Raw genomic sequence first — 23,624 nt, forward strand, 5'->3', positions numbered from 1 at the left:
GCCGTTATCACAAACACCGGAGCCTATCAACAATCTGTATAGGTGCCAGGAGAAATGACCGTCCAGTATAGGGTACATGGGACTTTGTCTGTACAACAATTCAGGGCTCAGGTCATAGATCTACCCATATACAACACTCTAATAATCTGGAGTGGGGATCTCCATTTGATCATCTGGCATTCATACTTATAAAATATTGACCTGTTGCCTATTCATCTGAAACCTGAGGTATTTATTGCACTGTAGAATTCATATAGATTTCACACATATGACAAGGCCACCAAGCACTCCGATTCTTATCAGGACACTGAGGACCCTTTTGGGCATTGCTGATATGGTGCAGGTTGTAGTTTGGTCTACACTGGAGACTTTGGTGGTGGTTTTTGGGGTATGGCACATGCTGAACAGATTTGTGTTGCTGTCATGGTGTGATTACATGGTGGAGAAGCTATTTTGTTGTGAAATAAATCAAACTAAACTCTACAAAATAAAGCACTGAAATGGGCGTCATGATTGTTTGCTGTCACTGTTCATTATGTAATACAGTTGAGCAGCAATTAAGACAAAGCAAGCTAAATCAGCAGTCTTTCACTTTCATATGAGAAACAAGTAAGGGACAATAAATAAAGTTAATTGCTTGTAATCGTAGTTCTTTTTCCTGGTTACTCATGATATATGTTCTATCTCTTGATGCTTTCCCAAGCTCCAACAGACGCTTAAAACCTTGATATCTAATACATTTAGTTATCTCTGTTAGTTTTTGCTGCACAAGCTCCTACTAGATGGGCCGCATTTAGTTCTATAAATGTCCACAAAAGTCACTGGTAACCACTGTTGAAATAAAATGGCAATGAGCTGCACTTCATGTTGTCTCTCTTGCTTGGTGCATGTGTTTTCTGTTCCTTAATCTCTAACAGAAGCAAAGTAGAGAACCCCTCTCACTTTTTCAATTGCTTCAGGTGGACTTTGATCAGCTTCAAGAAAATCTATCTCAGATGGAGAGAAGGTGCAAAGCTTCCTGGGACCACCTCAAGGCCATCGCAAAGCACGAGATGAAACCCGTTCTCAAGCAAAAGATGTCAGAGTTCTTGAAAGACTGTGCAGAGCGTATCATCATTTTAAAAATTGTCCATCGAAGGATAATCAACAGGTAAAACTCCAACCTAATTCTGAAGCCATAACTATGACATTATACATGACTATTATTTTTTCTTTGAAATCGCTGTCAAAGTGTCACTTTTGTCATCGGTTCACAAAAACAGTGCACATTTTTTGTTGCATAGACTGACCAATGCTACATCATTTACTCCTTTTACTATGAAGTATGGAAGGTTAAGGTGCATCATACCCATTTATTTTTTATTATGAGAGTTTTATAAAGCGTGACCATGATCCAAAGGTATCAGAGAGCTCTACAGAGCAATCCCCAAAACCTGTTACATAGCATATAAATTCCCCTACATATAAAACAAAATAATCTCAAGAGAGAGTTTGTGGTTGAAGAGATTGCGTTACCACCCTGATTATATGTTTGTGTTATGCTAAGAAACTGTCTAGTAAAATGCCCTTAACCTCTTTCTTGAAACTGTTTGTTGATGGTCAGACTGAACATGCGATGAGAGAGAGTTTCATATTCTAGACACAGCTCCAGAGAAAGTTTTGGCATAGGCCTTCTTTTTTCTGAATCTTGGAGGTTCCAGAAAGAGCGAGTTGACGGTTTGTAGCGAGCGGCTGCTTCCTAATATCTTGAGCTTGTCTTTGAGGTACTTCCATGTATCATGAAGCAGAGCTTTATGCATGAAGCACACCATCTTCATCTGGATCCTTGTTTCAGCTGGTATCCTTTGAGAGACTTGAGAGCAGGTCTGATGTGGTTGAAGGGTCTAATTCCTGTTATTAGTCTTGCCGCTGTGTTCAGGATCTCCCTGAGATGTGCAATGCTTGATTTTAGTAAACCTGTTAAGGTTGCACTCACATATTTCAGTTTGGCCTCTTCTAAGGATTGGACTGCAATCTTGAACTCCGGTGGCATGATGAAGGGTTCCACCTTCTTGAGTATGTTAAGTTGGAGAAAAGTACTGCATTTGGATGCACTGAAGTGTGCTTTCATGTTGATGTTTTTATTCAGGATTATCCTACGGGATTTCATTGCTTGTATGGTTATAGGTGTGCATTTGGAGGTGAACAGTTGCTCTATCCATGCTTGTTTCGGGTGGGAACTTTGGGCCGGTCTTTCGTGTTGATTGAGATCCATCTGAAGATTCTGCAGAGAATGCAAAGGGTGTGTAATCAGGGGAAGGCAACTGCGTTGACTTGTCGTTTCATTGTCAGTTGGCTGTCAGGATGATGCTGAGGTTGCATGCGTGATCTGTTGGTGCAGGTGTTGATCCGAGTTCTGCTGGCCACCAGCTGTGTTCCCATGCAGAGGTGTTCTTTCCAAAGATTAGTACTTTTGTTTGTGTTGAGTTTGAGGCAACTGTCTCTCATCCATTTGGCTACGTCAGTCATGGCGTTGCAGAAGTTGGCTTTGGCATTGGAGGGGTCCTCAGTGTGTGAGAGGAAAAGTTGAGTGTCGTAAGTGTAGGAGATTATGTTGAGTCTGTGTGATCTGACGATGTCTGCGAGGGGGGTCGTGTAGATGTTGAATAGGGTAGGGCTGAGAGATGATCCTTCAGGTACTCTGCATATGATGTCCTTGGGTGCAGAGGTGAAGGGATGCAGGTGAATGCTCTGAGAGGAATAAAGCGATCCACTTGAAGGCGTTTTGCTTTATGCTGATATTGTGGAGTCTGTTGAAGTGGGTGTGGTGGGAGACAGTATCGAACGCAGCAGAGTGGTTGAGGAGGATCAGGGCTACCGTGGTCATGGTGGGTTCTCAGGTCGACTGTGGTGGCAATCAGGGCGGTCTCAGTGCTGGGTTGGCATATAATCCTGAATGTGAGACTTCGTGCAGGTGGTTTAGTTCCAGGTATTTGGTGCGCTGTTGGACTTTCTCAGTACTTTGGCTGGGTAGGGGAGCAGGGAGATAAGTTGGTAATGTTTGAGGTCCCTGGGGTTGTTAGAGGGCTTTTTTTGGAGGTGTTTGTCCTCTGCATGGTTCCATCTGTCTGGGAAGGTTGCTGCAGGGATGGAGGTGTTGAGAAATGCTGGTGAATTCTGTGCTGATTGGGTTGGCACTGAGTATGAAGAGATGGTGGGGGCAGGGGTCAGTGGGTGCCCCAGAATGGATGGACAACATGATGCCTGTGGTAGTCTGAGTGGTAATTGGAGACCATGAGTTTATCATTAGGCTGGTGTTCACTGGTTGATTGAGGTTGTCAAGGCTGAAAGTGGTGGGCTGATGGTTGAAGTTGTTGTAGATGGTGGCAATCTTGCTGTGGAAGTACTCTGTGAGGTTGACGCAGAGTTCTTGGGAGGGGTGGATGGTGTTCTCAGTGGCTGTTGGGTTAGAGAATTCCTTGACAATTTTGAAGAGTTCTTTCACGTGGTTAGCCACGGTGTTGATACGGTCAGTGATTGCTGCTCTCTTGGCTTCCTTGATACGAAGGTGGTAGTTTCTAAGGGATGCTTTGTGAGAGGCTCTGTCTGAGGGGTCCTTAGTGAGGTGCCATCACTTCTTGAGTCGGTAGCAGTTGCGCTTGGTGGCTCTGAGCTCTGGAGTGTACCATCTGGATTGTTTGGAGGTGAGGAGAGAATGTTGCAGGCACTAGACATATGTAGGGCTATGATGTGCTACCTATACAGGACAAAGGAGATCTGGAAAATAAGTAAATTCTTCGTATAATTTGCAAACCCTAACAAGGGCTCACCGGTGGCAAAGGGGAGCATTGCAAAGTGGGGCATTAAAAAAAATCCAATTGTATTATCGGAAGGTGAGAAAAAGTCTGGAAAAGAAGCCTAGAGCAAACTCAACAAGGAAGAAGTGGTCTTCCCTGGCCTTCCTAGCAAATGTACCTATAAACAACATATGTATTGCAGCCAAATGGTCATCAATCGATACTTTCACAAAACACTATTTCGTGGATATCCAAATAAAGAAAGAGGTGCTTCTGGAACAGATGTTTCATCTGTTCACAAACTCAACCTCATTTTTACACCACCATCTGGAATGACACAGAATACTGCTACAAAGTCAATACACAGCATTTGAATCCAGCCAAGGATGTATTCATCCAAAACAAAATGGTTACTTACCAGTAGGAGTAGTTTTGCAGCTTGAAGAATTTTCTGCATTCACATGAGACCCTCCCACTCTCCAGGAAATGAGGTGAGGTGAAGAAAGAAGAAGAATACAATACAAAAAGATAGAGACCAGCAAACACAACCGAGTTACCAAAGGAAAAAAATGAATCTGAAGATGATGACGACGCACAGAGGCTTTCAGGGTGCATGTCTTGATGTCACAGGAGAAGGAACATAGCACCAAATAGCTACTGACAATGGGCAAAAAAAAGGAGAAAAAAGTGGACTAACAAGTAGACCTAGCCACTAGATGGTGGAATAATGCACATCATGTGAATCCAGAAAATTCTTCAAGCTGCAAAATTACTCTTATTGGTGAGTAACCACTTCGTTCTGCTGGCGTAAAGAAATCAGCTCATTTCTGTTCATGTTTCTAGTTTCTCTCATCTAGTGTTATGATTTGATCTCTTGAAATTTTCATATCTGTGTGCTTGTGGAATATGATTTTGTGATGGTCTGACCAATAAGTCGGGATGACGGAGTCAAACGGCATGCATTCGAGTGCTTAATTTGATTTTTTTTAAATGGACACAGGCCATCTAGTTAGGTGTGAGTTTAGCCAAGACATGTCCTTTTGAGTAAAATGATGTGTATAATATACTGGCATTCAGCCATCCCTCTTCATCCTTTAGTTTATTATGTAATTCATACTTTTCTTCCACCTGCAGCATCATACAGCATGGGACAGTGGATCAGCCCACTTCAGCCATTGATGGCATGTGAGTGGCGGTTTTCTGTCCTTTCATAAGGTGTACATCCACATACAAAGTAATTTCCTTAAGGGCCAGGAACTACTAGGGTGATGCATACTTTTTGAGACCAAAAACATATTTTTGCTTCAAGTCGATGTCGGCAGCATCCTTAACAATAATCTTTTGCAAAAACCATGACGAGACATAAGAAAAGCATAAAGAAAGCCAAAAACTGGCAGCCAGTGCCAGGTCTGTTGGTTTTTGCGGTGCTTGTTTGTCTTAGCAGCAAGCCGTTGGTGCAGCTGGCCGCTTAGCCTCAGTTCCATCTCATGCCTATTTCTTCTGGCACTCCCCACGTACTCTCCCTTTTTCTCACACTTCCAGGGTCCCTTTCACCCCTTGTTATTAATTCACTTCCTTGTTTCTTTCCTTTCTGCCTTTCTCCCTCTTGCTCTGGGTCATACACTGGCGATGGGAAGTGTGCCAGTGCCCTCCACCTGCAACCACCTGCACTGGTTCAAGCTCTATCATCTCTTTTAAAGTGCTGCTACGAAGCACATGTAGGTCTCGGTTCATATTTCCACTGGCACGACCTTTTCAAAAGAGAATAAGCTGGAGAAACTCTTTAGTAAAACGGATTCTTTCCCCAAACTCTCTTTGTTAAAGTGTGGATGCAGCTCATGTTCCTCTACCAGTTAACCTATGGCTTGCCAATCTGCGCATTACTGCAGTGATCCTTTTATCTTTAATTGATTCGAAAGTTGGCACATTTGTGTTCGGTGTCTGGGTTGCATACGCTCCCTTGCATACCAGATGAACACAAGCGGATTTGTATCTGGAACATAACCCGGAGACCAGACAGAAATGTTCTTGTAAACAGAGCAGGAATTCTTTTTAAGTGCAATCCACTCCAGTTCAAAGTAAAACAAGCTCATTTTTGATCATATCTACCCTCATCAACATGTAGGAATGGGCTGGGCAGAGATGTCACAGCACTGCCTTTAATTCCACCCACCAGGCCTGCCTAATTAATCCAATCAGCGCTATTTAAGACATCTGTGAAAAACGTTTGAACTTGGAGAATGATGGCGATAAAGGAACAGGCCACATTTGTTATGACTGAACGCCTGAACTGAAATCCTATCTTGTTTTCAATTGACATTGAGGGAATGGAGTAGATTCACTGCTTTGCTCTGTTTCAGGTTCCACTCCTTTCTGCTATTTATGGGTCACTCTCCCTACATGATCCGCGAGGTGAACATTCATAAGTTCTGCAAAATTATCAGCGAGTTTGCCCTGGAGTACCGCACCACCAGAGAGCGCGTGCTGCAGCAAAAGCAGAAACGAGCCAATCACAGGGAAAGAAACAAGACCCGAGGGAAGATGATCACAGACGTAAGTCTAATTCAGCGTTCGACTCCTTGTGTGGGCTTTCCAGGCCATGAAAGGGGGATGCCTTATTTGTATGGATAGCTCGCAGTGCAAGCTAGCCATGGTAAGGAACTGACATGTAACTGTAATGTATCTGCCGCATTACGAGGGACACCAATATGAGGTGCTCATGCACTGGTTCCACTTCTACTTCGATGGATGTTGGCGCTTCATCGGTGGTAACCATTTGTTAACTGCACTTGTGCTTTGCTGTCCTATTACATAATGGGGCTCAAGATGTTTTCGATCTAGGGTTACCACTATGGGGCTGCGAAATTTGCATAATTTGTTTTTGATTAATTACGCAAATGTTCAGCAAACTTATGTGAAATTACAAATAATTCTGCAGAATGCACAGCCAGTGTCTCGTGCCATATTTTAGCACATAATGCATACTTACGTCCATTTTGCTGGTAAGAATGGGCTTCATGCTCAACAAATAGTGCAAAAAACACAAGCACAACTCACAGCAGGTGCTTACTTTCTGGTCATTTGCTTTGTTCCTGTAAGTGTGCACTACATTTTAGCCCTGAATGGTGCATAATTGTATGCAGTGGTTTAATACTTTAATTTCAGGACTTTAATCTAACATGTAGGACGTAATTTAGGATGAAATGAATGAAAGTAAGCATGATATCCTCCACATAATGAAACTTTTTCCTTTGCCTAATTACCACCTTCCTCCAGGGCATTACAGACGCTGTTTCCAGTTCTAGACTTTCATGTGATAAACTAATGTATTCTAAGAGTTGTACAATGGCGGCCAACAAAACAGTGGTGAGGCGGGTGAGCTCGCAGGGGGGGGCTAATAGAAATAAAAATAAAACATACCTGACGTTGCTTCTGACGCCTCACGCCTCAGAACGCCTCTGCTTCCTGTTCCCAGCAGCCCCTAGGACAGCATCAGAGACTCCCTGTGCAATCCCCGTGCTGCTCTCATGCTGCATTAGAGCAGCGCAGGGATTGGTCTGAGCGGGCTTGTTTGCCGCTCAGGCACAGGGAGTCTGTGCTGTTTCTCCAACCTGGCTGTGTAATAGACCTGGGTTAGAAAACCTAACTGATAATGTCTGTTTGGCCACACTAAGACTGTCGGGCAAACAGACATACACAGTTAGCAGTGCACGTCTACCACTCCTACTCCCCCTCCCATGGCCCAGCCCAGCCCATCCCCGCATACGCTCGCTCAGCAAGAAGCTGACAAATAAAACAATATTGTTTTATTTTTCAGCTGTGGGCTGAGCCAGTGGAGCGACGCTCCTCCACCATTGTGGATGAGCCGCCGCTGGAGTTGTAGTCATGTTTTGCGTGTTTTGAACTAATCAGAATAACATAGCTGAAAGCAATCGTTTGTAGGTAAGCAGTTCAGGACTGGAGACAGTGTAAAACATGACATGAGTGAGGTTGTCACCCTATTTAAAAAGAAATCCCAGAGACTGCTGCATTTAATATAACTCATTGTATGTATTATTAAATATTCTCAAGAGATTTGGAGTAAGACCTAGCTGAAATTGATCTATAAGGCACCAGGAAAAGAAAAAAATTTGGGCCTGATTACGATTTTGGCGGACCACTTACTCCCTTGCAACAGTGATATCTTATCTGCCGAAATATAAATCCCATAGGATATAATGGCATTTATATTTCGGCTGCAGGGATATATGTCGCCGCTTTGACGGAGTAACCCGTCTGCCAAGATCGTAATCTGGCCCTTTGTCAATTCAGATACTACACAGTTGAACTTCAGTAAGTTTTAGAATTTGAGTCAAATCTGTGCTGAATTTGAGAAGAACCAATAACTTTAGATGTTATCAAATGTTGCTCCTCATGTCATCAGTTTTACTCAGAGCAACATTCTTGCATATCTTGAAGATGTCGGCATTGGTTACAGTTCCCAACATAATTAAGCTCATTGCTGATGAATCTTCATTATTATCGTCCCAAGTAAAACATTAAGAACTTTTTCGACAAAAAAATCTTAGATTTAAAGTATGTGGCGTTTCATGAACCGTCAATGTTAAAGTTTCAGTGTGTAGGACATTTTTAAAAGGAAAGTGTGGCATTCAAAATATTGGTCCAGAAGTAAAGAGGAGGCTTGCCTACGAATTTTCATTGCCTGTTTGCTACGAATGCATTACGTTTGCATCTGAAACTATACAAGAAGAACATAGTGCATAGTGGTCTTAACTATGTCTCCAGTCTCTTAGAGGAAAAGGAGTTACAATGAAAAGAAATGTCACCATGCCTCACAGGTGCTGAGGGATCCGTTCAACAACACTATGTATTGTTGCCCTGAAATATTTTGCTTCGCCAGACATTTGCAAATTAGAAGTGGACCACAAGAACTCACTTCTCTATGGACTCTGAGCAGATGATAGCCAAAGATAGCTTTGCAACAACATTAGCTTCCTAATTCCTTTTTGCACTCTGTTCCTCCGCATTAGTATCTGGACCGTGACCTTATTCACTGGAGTGACACAGTAATCGTCAGTGGTCATTTTGTTTTGTTAGGTCGTAGCCTACCAGACAGGCAGCTGCCTGATTTGCTAAAGATGTCTTGGGGTCATTCAAAAACTGACCTAGCAATGCATTAGGCCCATTGCTTATCATTGGCTTTGTGGTTTGTAATTAACATTTTTTCTGGTTTTCTACTTGCTGGATTTATTTGCTTTAGGCTGTCTATCTTGAGTTCTTCCCTCTTGTTGCCGAAATCTTGTATACTGTATTCTTTCACAAACTCGCTTTCTGTAAACAGGCCTTAAAATCTTGTTTTTATCTTGTCACATTTGCTGTACATTTAAAGACAGAGGTCAAATGTCAAGCTCTCTCTTCTGAGGGAGCCCGGTGTTTTCTTTCTCTGACTTCAAACTGAGAGAATTTATGTGACAATCCTGCTGAGTATCCATGTAAGAGGAGAGGGTGTAGAATTATTTTTTCTAGCACACAAAAAAACACTCTGCTGATGTTACAGAATATATCAGAATTAGTACAAATGAAGCACATTTTTGTTATTCTGAAGAGTGGTGGAAACAAATATTTGGATACAACCAAAACACATCAATACACTCGGTGATGACAATTGAACACATTATTGTTTGTGTACAGTAAAACTGTATTTCTGTTCAAATGTAATCTCCACTCTATGCTCTTCCACTCTATGGCACACCACGCCATTTGACTCCACACCACTCCAATCTACACCACTTACTCAACAACACATCACTCCACACCTGTCTACTCCATACCAATTGCCCTACTCCACTCTGCACCACTCCAATCTACCCCACTCCGCTTCAGTCTATCCCACTCCACTCTACCGCAGTCTACCCCACTCCACTCCACTTTGCTACAATCTACTCCAGTATACCCCACTTCATTCTACCCCACTCTAACCAATCTACACCATTCCACTCTACACCAGTCCACTCTACTACAATCCAACTGCATTGTAACCTGCCCCACTCCTCTCAACCCCGTCTCCTCAACCCCAGTCTACCCCATTCCACTCAGTGTAACCCAATCAACCCGAGCCCATTCAAATCTACCCCACTACACCCTAATCTACCACACTCTAATTAAATCTATCCCATTCTGCTCCAATCTACCCACTCCACTCCAATCTGTCCCAATCCACCATACTCCAAATGTACCCCAATACAACCCACTCCAATGTATCCAAATTTACTCCACTCTACTCCACTCCAGTCCAATTTACCCCACTCCATTCCAATTTACCCCACTCCACTCTAAATTCCACTGCAATCTATCCAACTCCTCTCCACTCAAATCTACCCCACCCCACTCCAATCTACCCCACTTCACCACAATCCTCCCCACGCCACCGCAACGACCCAACTCCAGTCTACCACAATCTACCCCACTCTACTCCAATCTACCCCACTTCACCACAATCCTCCCCACTCCACCGCAACCTATCCCAGTCAACCAATCAATCATGTTTTTGTTAAGTGCCACTACTCACCCGTAAGGGTCTCAAGGCCCTGGGGTGGGGGGGATGCAGGTTCCATTCTATCAAGGAGGGGGTCTGTCGAAAAGCCAGGTTTTGAGGTTTTTTGAGAAGGGGGGGAGCGATGTGGTCTGTCTGAGGTGGAGCGGAAGGGCGTTCCAGGCTCTGGCTACCAGGAAGGAGATGGAGCGGCCTCCCGATCTGGTCTTTCTGGTGCGGGGGATCACGGCATAGGAGAGCTAGGGTCCTTTGGGGTGCGTGGGATTTCAGTCGGCTGTTCAGGTATGCTGGTCCGGTGTTGTGGAGGGCCTTGTGTGCGTGGGTAAGCATCTTGAAGGTGACTCTAGCTTCAATGGGGAGCCAGTGGAGTGTGGGCAGGTGCTGGGAGATGGGGCAGTGTTTTGGCAGGTTGAGGACCAGTCTTGCACCTGCTGTATAGATGTTCTGTAGCTTGCGGGTGAGGTTTTTGTTTTCTACTACACTCCAATCCACCCAATCTACCCCACTCCAATTCACATGAATCTACCCCACTCCACTCTATCACACTCAACTCCACTCTGTCCAAATCTACCCCGCTCCATTTCAGTCTACCTCACTCCACTCCAATCTTACCCACTCTACCCCAGTCCACCCCACCCCTCTCCAATCTAACCCACTCCACTCCAATCTACCCTAGTCCAATGTACCCTTACCCAATCTACTCCACCCCAATCTACACTGCTCTAATCTACCCATATCTACTACACTCCATTCTACTCCACTCCACTGTAATCTACCCCAACCCACTCTACTCCAACCCACTCTAACCCACCCCACTCTATCTCACTCCAATCCAACCCACTCAAGTCCAATCTACCGCACTCCACTCCAATCTAACCACTCCACTCCAAACTACACCACTCCAATCATCCATCCTCAATTTACGCCACTCCAATCTACCTCACTCCATTCCAAGCTGCCCCTCTCTAATTCACCCAATCTACCGCACTTCACCCTAATCTATCCCTCTACAGTCCACTACAGTATACCCCTATCCAGTCTACTGTTCCCCAATCTATCCCACTCCACTCTCGAGTGGACTCCACTCCAATCTATCCAACTCCACTCCAATCTACCCCACTCCACTCTACCCCAATCTACCCCACTCCACTCTACCCCAACATACCCCACTCCAATCAACCAACTCCAATCCACCCAATTTACCCTACTCCACTCTACCCGTATCTACCACACTCCATCCCACTCTACCCAATCTACCACACTCCACTCCAGTCTACCACATGCCATCCAAATCTACCCCTCTCCAGTCTAATCTAACCCAATCCACCCCACTCAAATCTACCCTACCCCATCCCAAACTACCCTACTCTAATCAAATCCATCCAATCCACCCACTCCAGTCTACCCCACTCCATTCTACCCAATTCTGATCTACCTCCACCACTGTATCCAACCCCACTCCAATGTACTCCACTTCAATCTACCACATTCCTATCTAACCCACTACAAACTACCCCACTCCTGTCTACCTCACTCCAATCTCCCCCACTCCACTCAATCCCACTTCACTCCAGTCTACCCTACCGTAATCCACCCAATCTATCCCATACCAATCTACGCCACTCCCCTCTAGCCCACTCCAACCTAGTCTGCCTACTGCACTCCAATCTACTCCTCTCCACTTCAGTCTACCTCAATCCACTCCAATCTACCCCAATCGACTTAACTCCAGTCTTTCTCAATCTACCCCACTTCACTCCAATCTACTCCAATATATCCCACTCCACTCTACCGCAATCTGCCTCACTCCAATGTACCCCACTCCACCCCAATCTACTCCACTTCACCCGAATCTACCCCAATTCAATTTTTCCAGCTCCCCCCTCCACTCAACCCCACTCCAATCTGCCCACCCCCTTCCAATCTACCCCTACACCACTCCAACATACTCCACTTCCCCAATCTATCTTACTCCAAACTATCTCACCCATTCCATTCTACCCAACTATATAATTTACCCAGAGGATTAACTCAAAAGGATCTAGGAAAAGATACTGCACTTATCTAACTACTGGGAAATATATTTACATTTGGTGCGTCGACCAACAGGGAACCAGCCCCTTTTGATTCTCTCTGTTGTGAAAGAACCTTCCGCAACAGACAATTATGAAAGTATAAGTGGTCTGCACACACAAAAAGAAAACAGTCCGTTCATCCAATGATGATTCACACTGATGTGTATTCCTTCAATCTTTATTTTTCTTACTACACTACGCAATAGCCAACGCGTTTTGTCCTTTTGAAGGACTTCTTCAAGACTACTCACTCCATATATATGTTCCACTGAGTGTCCTTTCCTCTTTACGACCACAGTGAAATCATATCCCTCTCCTGTAATACAGTGTATGTGGATCTTTCTCAGTGTTTTATAGACGGAGTTCTCTTATATTCCCTATTTAACTCTCCCCAAATCGATATCTCACAATCCTCCCGGTACAGAGAAGGACCTTAATCCAATAAATCACGCGTTGTCCGCAGTCCGTGGGGTTTCCAAGCAGGCGTACACAAGACAGACAACTCCTTAAGCGATGTATGGTCAGTGTAGACCCATTCCTGCACCGGTACACAGGTGCGCGCACGTAATGACCAAGGTGTGTTGTGTCAAAATCTACCACACTCCTATCTAACCCACTACAAACGACTCCACTCCTGCCTACCGCACTCCAATCTCCCCCACTCCATTCAATCCCACATCACTCCAGTCTACCCTACTGTAATCCACCTAATCTATCCCATTCCAATCTACGCCACTCCCCACTACCCCCCACTCCAACCTAGTCTGCCTACTGCACTCCAATCTACTCCTCTCCACTTCAGTCTACCTCAATCCACTCCAATCTACCCCACTCCCGTCTTTCCCAATCTACCCCACTTCACTCCAATCTACTCCAATATATCCCACTCCACTCTACTGCGATCTACACCACTCCAATGTACCCCATTCCACCGCAATCTACTCCACTTCACCCGAATCTACCCCAATTCAGTTTTCCATCTCCCCTCCACTCAAATCCACTCCAATCTGCCCACCCCCTACCAATCTACCCCTACACCACTCCAATCTACCCCACTTCCCCAATCTATCTTACTCCAAACTATCTCACCCATTCCATTCTACCCAACTATATAATCCACCCAATCAACCCCACTTCAGTCCACCCAACTCCACTCCAGTGTACCCCACTCCACTGCAGTCTACCCCAATCCACTCACTCCACTCTAACCCGACCTACCCTACTCCTATCTACCCCACTTCAATCTACCCCACTCTAATCTACCACAATCGACTTCGCTCCAATCTACCCCACTCCACCCCAGTCTACACCACTCCACCCCAATCTACCCTCTTCCAATCTACCCCACTTCAATCTAACCTGCTGATGTACAACTCCCTCACTCCAATCTATCCCTATCCATTCCACTCCAATCTCCCCAATCCACCCCAGTCCATTCTACCCACACTACCCCAACTCCCTCACTCAAATCTTCCCCAATCCACCCCACTCCAATCTACCCCAATCCACCTCAGTCCTTTCTCCCTCCTCTACCCCATCTCCACTCTATGCCAATCTATCCCACTGCACTCTGCTCCAATCTACCCCATTGCAATGTACCCCCACCCACTCCTCACCACTAACATTTAGCTATGCCGTACATCAGCCACACTGGTGTACATAATGGCTAAAACACATTGCAAAGTCAGTAGCACTCCCATAGGCAAGACCTATTGGCTTTGTTAATGCTTGTTAGATAAAGCTCCATTTGCAAGTTCTAACAATTCATTGATATTCTGAAAAGGGTAGCAGCAGGGCAAAGTCTTCTCTGATGCACAATGCATGAATATGCTTTTATCCTAGGCATTGATATATCTGATCCTTATTCCCTTGAAAGAAAAGATAAATGATTGGATACACAGAAACAAACATGTGCTCTTACCTGTCCAGTGCTCACTGTCTGACGGGGCTGAAACATTTCTTAATACCTCCCTTGAACTTAATCAAAGTAACAAATCAAGTCTATTGGGCCAGATACCACGAGTCAACTTTCACATAGTGATGAATCCTTAATCTGTCCACACTATAAGGCTTGCCTAATGGGGTAAAAAAATAAAACAAAGGGAAATACTAAAGTCACATAAGGAAACGTGATTGCTACTGTAAGATAGATATGGAAATATCTATGTCCCTCTCCCTTTCTTTACATATGCATGCCTGTGCATAGCATCGGGCGCAGCAGACATATGGCATCAGAAACTGTACATGTAGGTCACCTTTCACTCTCACACTATATCAGCCATATCCACATACTCTAGCCTGCTTGAAGTCTGACAAGGCAAGAGTGATATAAACCCCCGTATCAGAGGTAAATACACAAAGAGCCAATTCCAATTTCACAACAGGAGAGAACTGTGAGTCACCACTATCATGCTTAGCGCAGACCTTATAACATTCCAGGGTCACACCCCATGAGAACTGTTAGAGGTCTTAATACAGTAGCTTTGTAACTTTCTGGATTGTTAATTTATGGTATCATCAGAGCTCAGGTTGATAGAACAGTCATATGCGGTGCCTAGGATTTTGAATTTCAATCTGACTTCCAGTAGATGACTTGACATACCCCTTACTTTAGATTTGTAGAACCTCTTTGGCAGCCTAGTTTCGAACCACTGAAGTCTAGCTAGGAGTTGGTGATATCCATGATACCCATGATATCCATGAGTCCATCTACTTGGACTCCCCGGGCAGAGTGTAAGCCCAACCAATGGGTCACCCTATTCTTCAGTTGACTGAAATTTTGCGTTGTGCTTGAATTTGGCACAGAGAGACTACCAAGTACCACGACATAGGGAGTAGTTTCTGGTGCGAGATTAATAACCACATCATTGGAATTGCTGAATTATGGTGGCCGGAATCCTTAGACAGTAAGCCTCTGGTCATTCCCTGCGAACTGATGTAGTCAAATCTAGATCTATCCGTCCCCTCTCCAGCAGAAGCAGACATCCCTCCCGTATGTAGGAGGGTGGGCAGACTGACCTGCGGGAAAGAGTTATCGAAGAAGGAGTTTGCAAGACCTCCCCATTAAAGCAATCTTGTTCTGCTGCCGAAGCCCCATCGAGGGCACAGTGGAGAAGGTGATTGCTTGGGAAGAAGCGGACGGTGAAATAACAGGAGATATGATGGCTTTGAGAGATGCTGTCTCATGCTCATTTGCAGTCTATTGATCAAGCAATCGTTGCAGTTTGCTATCAATAGCATCAATACGGTTATCAAACAAGTTGCCCAATAAGGCTTGCCAAGAGTCTTTCTTCTTGTTGTCCACCTCCGTCATCCTACTGGGAATCACATGAGGCCGTTTAGAAGTCCCACAAATGTATGCCCTCTTCCGTTTTCCTGCAGTGCTGTTGAGGAGACCACCTCACCCACGGGCTCCCCGGAAGCAACTGCAGCACTAGGCCCCACCGATGCTGTCGCAGTTATCACTGAAAAATCATGCAACGGAGCAGACAAGTCCTGGACCTCAGAGTGCAAAACCAAATGATCCTACCCCTCCTCCAGGGAGATAGGCAAGAGCTCCAAATGAGTCCTCGTGGGTGAAGGAGGGGGGAAAGAGAAGGAAAGTCTTTGTTCAGCCAATTTTATTTCCCTGTTTAACATTCCCACAGCAAGTTGAAGAAAACCACTCAAGGAGATGTTTGTGTGGGGATTCAAGGCCCTGGGTGATCTGCTTTTCCCCATGATCAGTGTGGCATAACACTCCAAAAACCGAGGGGCAAAGCCTAAGGAAGAATATAGTTACTCTCACATGCTACCCACAATTACATGGAAAGGCTTTTCTTGGATGGGCCTGTCCAACCTCTTCCAGGCGCTGACACGCACAGGATGAGCCCACCCTTAGCTGGGGCTTAGTCTGGGCGTATCCTGTGCTGCAGATGTTGGGGCCACGCTATATAGCATTTGTCAAAGTCCCTCCCCTCGTTGCTACTGTAAGCGTCTCCTGGTGCACCGTGTTGTGGGAAATGGAGACCCCAGGAAAAATAAACTCAGCGTCCATAACATACAGATAACAAAAGTCGTCCTTATTAATACCTAGGTATGAATTTCAACTTAATATTACCTAGGTTTTAAATTGCTTGAGCTGACCATGTGGCTAAGTGAATGCTATTTGCCTTTCAAGGTTGTGCTGTACTGTTGAGGAGTCTCGCTGCTGTAGTATGACATGTATAAGTAGAGCTAAACCACTGTAACTTCTCAACTCTTACTTTCTTCCTGACAAGAGTAAGGTCCTCCCTATTTGCCTCCTCTGATGTGTAGTTGATATATACCGTTGCTCTCCTTTATGTCTTAGGCACCCATAGGCTCTGTGGGATGTGTTGCACAAATCGAGAGTATGCGGAGCTGCCGCATCTCTGTACTGCAAGTGGCAGGGTGGAATGGGGTAGGCCATTGACATTTTGACATTAAAAGACCGCTCTAAAATTACCTTGACAGTTTTTCTCGTCTTGACCACGACTTGTGAATTGAGACCCACATCAGCGCAGAAAAATAAACAACATAGCATAGTCAGAGACCACCCTGAATAGAAACTGTCACACAAAAATAACCAACCAGCACAGTCGTGTCTCACTTCCCAAATGTCTACATATAACTTACACTTCAGTCTCAAAAACTGCTTAATCTCTTGGCTTTTACTTTGAAGATATTCCATTTTTAGAAAGCCTTCCAATATGTTACACACAGTCGGCTTAAAGCAAAGCCGACCCCTCTCAAGAAGTATCTCTATGTTTTTTCAAGAATTCTTCACAATCAAATTCAAATCAATGTATAATGACACCACATACTCAAAACGAGGCAATAGCCAGTTACTTTAGTGATGACGTGTCTAAAAAGGCACTTGGCTTCGAGAAAAGTTTAAGAAAATGCTGAAATAAGCCATTCTACGCCGAGCTAAGACGCAGAAGGACGCTAGCCTTGCCGTTCCCAAATAACTGGTACGGTTGTACACTTACCTTCTCTTCACCGGCTGGTGAAGATTACCTTGATTCATCCTACGAAGAATACCCAAACTAACAACTGGACATCTCCGGTGTGGCTGACACCGCCACCTCATGGAAGCTATTGAAGACGTATATAGATCAACACTGCTCTCAGGCTGTCCTTTCCCCTGTCCTGATGAAGACCCGCCCCAGTTGCTAATAAATCAGCACCAGATTCTAGGGTCGAAACGTCGACGTTACTCTGTCAATCTGTCCATAAGAAGCCACAACTCTCTAAAACAAGAAAAAAAGTTCTTCTTTGTTGTGACTATCATACAAATGGACTGATGATAATTCTATGTATTTGTATATAAATGTGTTTTTTTTCACTTCCCCTTGTACAGCACCAACATCACTTGTCACTTTTAGTCACTTAAAACAATTTCACCCTCTATGTGATTACATGTCACTTCTGCCCTTGACAGCCTCTCATTGCATTTGATTGATACATGCAAGATATCGATAATAAGAATAATCTTTCAAAGCTACGTTCGCGTGGTGTGCTCTTTCACATTGAAATGTGTATTATAAAATTATATGAAAATTATATAGATTAATGATTGTACTAAGAAATTGTCTAAGATATCCGACAGAACCATTGTTTTTGCTTACACTTTAGAACCCAGGTTCTGAGGGTCACTGGGTCACCCCATTACAATTAATGAAATAAGTTTTGAGATATGGTGTAATGCTGTAGAGGCTGCATCTTCAGGTTAGTGCCTCATGTAAGCAAATATATGCGCAATCGGGGTTGGTTCAGTTACCCATGAATTTTCCCCTATGACTCACTTGCTGTGGGGAAGGTAGGAAAAGGTTACCCCAATGGTTTTTCCCTTTAGGACTTTCCAAAAAGATGTACCTTACACTCTTGATCAACATTAGTTCGAAAGATGGGGTTCAGGAAGGGGAAACTATTGCTTGAACCAAAAGCAATCAGTGGTGTTCAAATGAAGTCCCTCCGCTATATAACTGATTGCTCCTTTACCATAGATTTGGGCCCCCGGGTGTCAGGCGTTGGCTCTCCTCTGTTGGGATGGTGAGGAGACAGAGTATTTGCTTAGCGGAATGTTTCATGTGCATCATTGCATTTACAAATGCAAGGGGGATTAGACAGGTTTCACTTACCGTGGGTGGCTCGGGGTGTAAACAGAGACCAGATTCTCCCTCCTGGAATTCTTCCCCTTACATAAATAAGACTCCGAGAACTGATTAAGGATAAAAAGATAGCTAAAATGTATTCACTTTGAAAATATGGCAGGCATATTTGAAATAATATCCCTGTGAAATCTAACTCCATTTCCTGCAAAAACAAGTCGTCGCCGCCGTCTATATTTAGTCCTCACCTCTTGCTTCTGTTTTGTCAGTGCCTGCCGATACATTTATCCGTACTTTGTTGGCAAACATAAATTGCCTCATATGAAAACTTATTTTCTGTCACATGCGGTTTGGTTAACACTGTCCATCCTCACGGCTACAAATTGGGACCTGTCATCCTTCCTCTGTCTCGCACGATAGATGAATTCTCTGACACATTTATGAAGGGGCTTCTGTTGCAACTCCAGATGTTGTTTTCCTGTACTGTGGTGCGCTGCGGCCAAGGGTACTGAACGTGTTCTGTCGTGGTAAACAGTGGCGGCTCCTCCGCTAGGGCACAGGAGCGTCACCCCACTATTTATTTTCAGCAGTATAAAAAAGAAATACAATTATAATAACTCAGTTATTATCATTTGTTTTCTTTTTGCGAGGCAGCTTTGCGAGGCAGGGCTGACGGAGCATCCGAGGAGTGGTTTGCCCCAACTCCCAAGTGTGCAGTGACTGTTTGGTGCCTGGTCCTCTTGGGCGGACCATAGCAGTCATGCACACTTTACCTCGTCTCCACGCAGGCTGCATTCCAGCCTGGGTGAAGAACATGCCCAGGCCCCCATGCCCCTTCTGAGTGCTGAGCCACGGTGCCCAGGCCAGTAACAACGCTGCATTGCAAGATTGTAATTGGCTCAGGGGGGCCTGGCTGCAGCTTCCTGTTCCTGCCGGAGGGAGGAGATGAGAGGCGACCAGGAGGAGTGGCAAAGAGGACGCTGCAAGGTACGTTCAATAAATGTTTTTATTTACCCTCACAATCCCCCCCCCCCCTCCCGCCCCTACCCCCCTGATCTATGCCGCCCGCCGATGGGTAAATAAACCCATCTCAGACCTGCCTGTCTGTGCATCCTCTGTGAGAGGCTTTTCATAACTTCGGCGCAATGTGGTGAAACAAAATGGAGGAGACTCTAGTGGACACGAGACTGGAACTATACGAGTGGGTGAATGAAATAGGAAAATATTTTTAAAATAGTACATTTTTTTAAATTGAGAAATGCCATCAAAATCAATTCTGGCCACGGGTAAAGACTGCTCAACTAAACACCAAGGGGCACGAGTTTAGCTTTGTCTTGTATGGACTCGCTACAGGATTTGCACGCCAGTGCTAAGTATTACTTCCCAGAGGCTTCCGGGTGTTCTGCATTGAATAAACCCATTTATTGTTCTATCATCTCTGCCATCCCCCCCCCCTCCACTCCCCCCGTGTGTTTTCCGGTAAATTTTTCATTGTAATTTCTAGTAACTCAGCCATATGTTCTCAACACATAAAGCCTTTTAATAGGAAAAGACAACATAAAATGCATCTGCTTTACCTGCTATAAAATTGTGAATATTTACGAGAAGCCTGCCCTAGACGCACAGCGGTAAAAATCCATATTAATTTAAAGTGAGCAATGTCCTTAAAAACACTTCAGATTTGTGACCTTTAATCTAGTCAAGTTAGTTCCCTCAAAAAAATCTTTTAGACATCCAGCAGCCTTCTTTACAGTGAGTTTATGCACTCATAGCTCTGTATAGGAATTATTTCTTTAGTATGATTGAGCTAACCGCTTTTATTGTAACTTGTTAACTTTTTGTGACACGTGAATATTGACACACTAAAATGTTACCTGATGACTTTACATTTTTAGTGCTGTAGAATATACTCAAGTTTCAACATACTTCACGTCAGATGCAAATGTAAGGGACACACATTTTGTGAGCAAATATGTGTCGCTGCGGCACCTCAGGAAAGAGCACTCACTAGTGCAGTTCACTCACTTTTACATTAGATGCTCAATGTGCCTGACGCACAGGCACTGCTTATCACCTCTACATTCAGAATGCAGGCCCTCCCGAAGAGGCGGGGCATAGGCCCTGTGATGCATTAATTTATAGATTTCACAGCAAGGCTGTCCTACTTATTAATGGCGGGCAGCTAACAACCACCAGGGGGTGCCAGATGCTGGATCTGACACCTGTATTCTTTCACTGAAGGACATTGAAATTAAACTTTCAAACAGGTAAGGGTCCTGCTTCACTGTGTTGACCAGGGCCCCGCAGCAACTGCCAACATGCCTGCCAGAATGCATACACAGGTCAGTGTGAACCATTAAAACACCTTTGGCCCATTGCACGTTCCCGTTTGAGAGCATTAGCGTGGCTGGCACACTGGGAGGTGCATAATGTAGACCATACAAAAGCGGCATATATTTTGTGCTCCGGTTCACACCCATGTGGGAACCTCAAGATGACTCGAGGAGGAACCATGCTGTCCTCACAAAGACATTATGGTGTTCCCTATTGCAGATCCCGGCACCGTACGCATAGTGAGACAGTCTGGCTCTGTTACAGGGAACAAAGCACCAGACCAATCAAGATGGGTGCTTGGTGCTGCTGCGGGAGGGAAGTGCAGCCAGATTCCCTCTTGAAAGTTGGCTTGCAGTGTTGAGCTGCATGAAACATTGATACATCTGCCTCTCTGCTGGGATGCACTGTACACAGAAATGCATAGGAATTCACTCAAAACATGCACTCCTACACAACTCCCCAATGTGCTCTAAATGTACCAAGGCACACCAGTCTATTTTTCCCTTAGCCCACTAAATAGCTTGGCTACTGAAATGCAACATAAGTTGACATTGACCCAGTGCAGTGCATATTACTTAAGATTGAGGTCCTAATGGATAGGGAGGGCCTAAGATTATAGAAGTAGAGAGAAAAGAGATACAATAGGGTGAAGCTGAGCCTAAGAAGTTAAGAAAGAAAGGATCAGACAGAGGAAAGTAGGTCTAAAGCAGAGCGTATGAGCCAGATTGAAGATAGACTGGCAAAAGAGATATTTCTTTGCAGATATGGAATTACGACACAAATAAGGTTATTAGCGAAGAGGGTGGAAGATGTGTGCAATGTTCAATGTCTTTTCTGAAACTCTGGATGACTTGGAAGGGACTGGTGTGCTGCAAGTTGCGGTTGCAAACCGCACCCTTAGGTACAGTTGAGAAGATGCTTCAACTAGGTCGGATAATTGCTGGGTGCACGCAGCCTAACTTCAGAATGAAAACCACTAACCATCATGTCACTGTAGAAATCACTTTGAGATGTGGAGTGTCAAATAGGTCCATTGGCTGAAATGTCAAAACTCCTTTGCTTCCTAATATGTGACTAGCTCACAAATTCAGCTTAGTGTATCAACTGCTGCTCCTACATTCTGTAAAAATATGGTAAATAAATATTTGATTATGTCACTGCATCTTATATGAAGGATTGAAGAACTTAGCACTGGTATGCTGTACTGTGAACAATTGCACCTGAAATTGAATTTGGACAAAACCGAGGTGGTGATAGTCAAAAAGAAACTGCATTGTTAGAGTCCATACGTCTGGCGACAGGAGCTGGGTACCCCTCCCGTTCCAAAAATAGGTGTCAAGAGCCTCGGTTACTAGCTGACGAAGATCTATCGATGACGCCTCTGTTTGGAGCAGTGACCTCCTCCTGTTTCTTTCAGCTTCATAAAATAAAAATCTGGATTTTCTTTTTCTTTTGAGGCCATCATCCAGATTGTAATTTCCCTTGTCATGTTGCAAATTGACTATGCCAATGCTCAGCTTGACCATAATCAAGCAGCCAGATTCCTAGACACTGCCATATTTAATCCCTGTTTAAGAAATTACATTGACTCCCAGTTGCACAGAGAACTGAATGTACTATTTTCAAAATCTGCCAGGGCAAAAGCCCTACCTTTGTGACCTCCAGAATTCGGAAGTACATCCATAAGCGCAATCTTAGATCAACACACCACAATCTCTTAGAGGTCCCCATATTTTACGGGAAGCTATTGGGTAGATCCACCTTTGCTGTGCTCGCTCCCAGTGTTTGGAACTCTTTCCCCTATAACATCAGAGCCACGACCTCCTACGAGTGCTTTAGAATCTTTTTTAAAACCTGGCTCTTTAGACAAGCCAACAAAAAATATCTCTTCGATCTGCTTCTGTGCCTTTAGCGCCATGAAACCGTTTTGGTGAACATGCGCTTTAGAAGTTCATTGTAAAATAACAAAAAAAAATAGGGGTGCAGTGTGATGTCATAGTTTGAACATAAAAATGCTTCCTTTCCTCTTTCAGTTGCTTGCCTTGTGGAGTAAAAATGTTGATGGGTTTCAAAGTCCATTTCATACGTTAGGTCATGGATTTTGAGGAAGTCTGATGATGCCCTTTCTTTACCAAGGTATATATAAGAGAAATGGAGCAGTACATAGGTAGCGTAAAAAATATGCTAGACAAGGTCTCGGAAGTGGTATGCAGTTTTCATGACTTTTGCAACTTGCTGCCGGTGAACTCATTATCATCATGACTCCCAAACTCCTAAAATTTAAGAAAAAGGTAAGTGAAAGTGTCAAGGAGTTTGGGGGGGGTATCTATCCTTAAAACTATAAGCAAGAAAGAAAGTGTCACATCATAGACAAGGGCCACAAAAGTAAATTACAGCAATAGTTCTGGACACCTCCCAGTCCTAGGCCTAAACCAAGTGTCCCCATTCACCCCGCATATATTGCTACTCTTCCCCGAATGAACCAAAGAGTTTTAGGGAAGGTAGGTACAGAAAAACAGTGCACCGAGGGATTAAAGAAAAGGGACCCCACATCCAAATAAAAGGAAAACCCTTTTACAGGGTTTTTTACTACTGGGAAGTCACCGGACCACTTTATGCGTCATGAAACTTCCAAAGTGAAAAGTCCTTGGGCCAGACAGTATAAAAAAGAGATAATTTGTTGAAAACCTAGTTGAGCAAGAGGACCAAGTGCCAGTTTCATTGATTTATCCTTAGGAAGGGCTCTAGAGGGGGTTGCTGAAGCCTCTAGTAC

At 44.3% G+C, this 23,624-nt stretch overlaps 1 protein-coding gene across 8 annotated transcripts in view; it reads left to right on the forward strand.

Annotated features, from left to right (window-relative positions):
- Positions 1-23,624, forward strand: part of FHOD3 (formin homology 2 domain containing 3) — a 1,303,582-nt gene that overhangs the window by 1,246,765 nt on the left and 33,193 nt on the right. For all 8 annotated transcript variants that reach the window (XM_078687715.1, XM_078687716.1, XM_078687717.1 and 5 more), the window contains 2 exons: positions 960-1,150; positions 6,137-6,329. In XM_078687715.1, coding sequence (XP_078543841.1) covers positions 960-1,150; positions 6,137-6,329 — 384 coding nt within the window. The remainder of the gene's footprint in view (positions 1-959; positions 1,151-6,136; positions 6,330-23,624) is intronic.

Source organism: Lissotriton helveticus, chromosome 4_1, assembly GCF_964261635.1.
Source record: "Lissotriton helveticus chromosome 4_1, aLisHel1.1, whole genome shotgun sequence".
Lineage (NCBI taxonomy): Eukaryota > Metazoa > Chordata > Amphibia > Caudata > Salamandridae > Lissotriton > Lissotriton helveticus.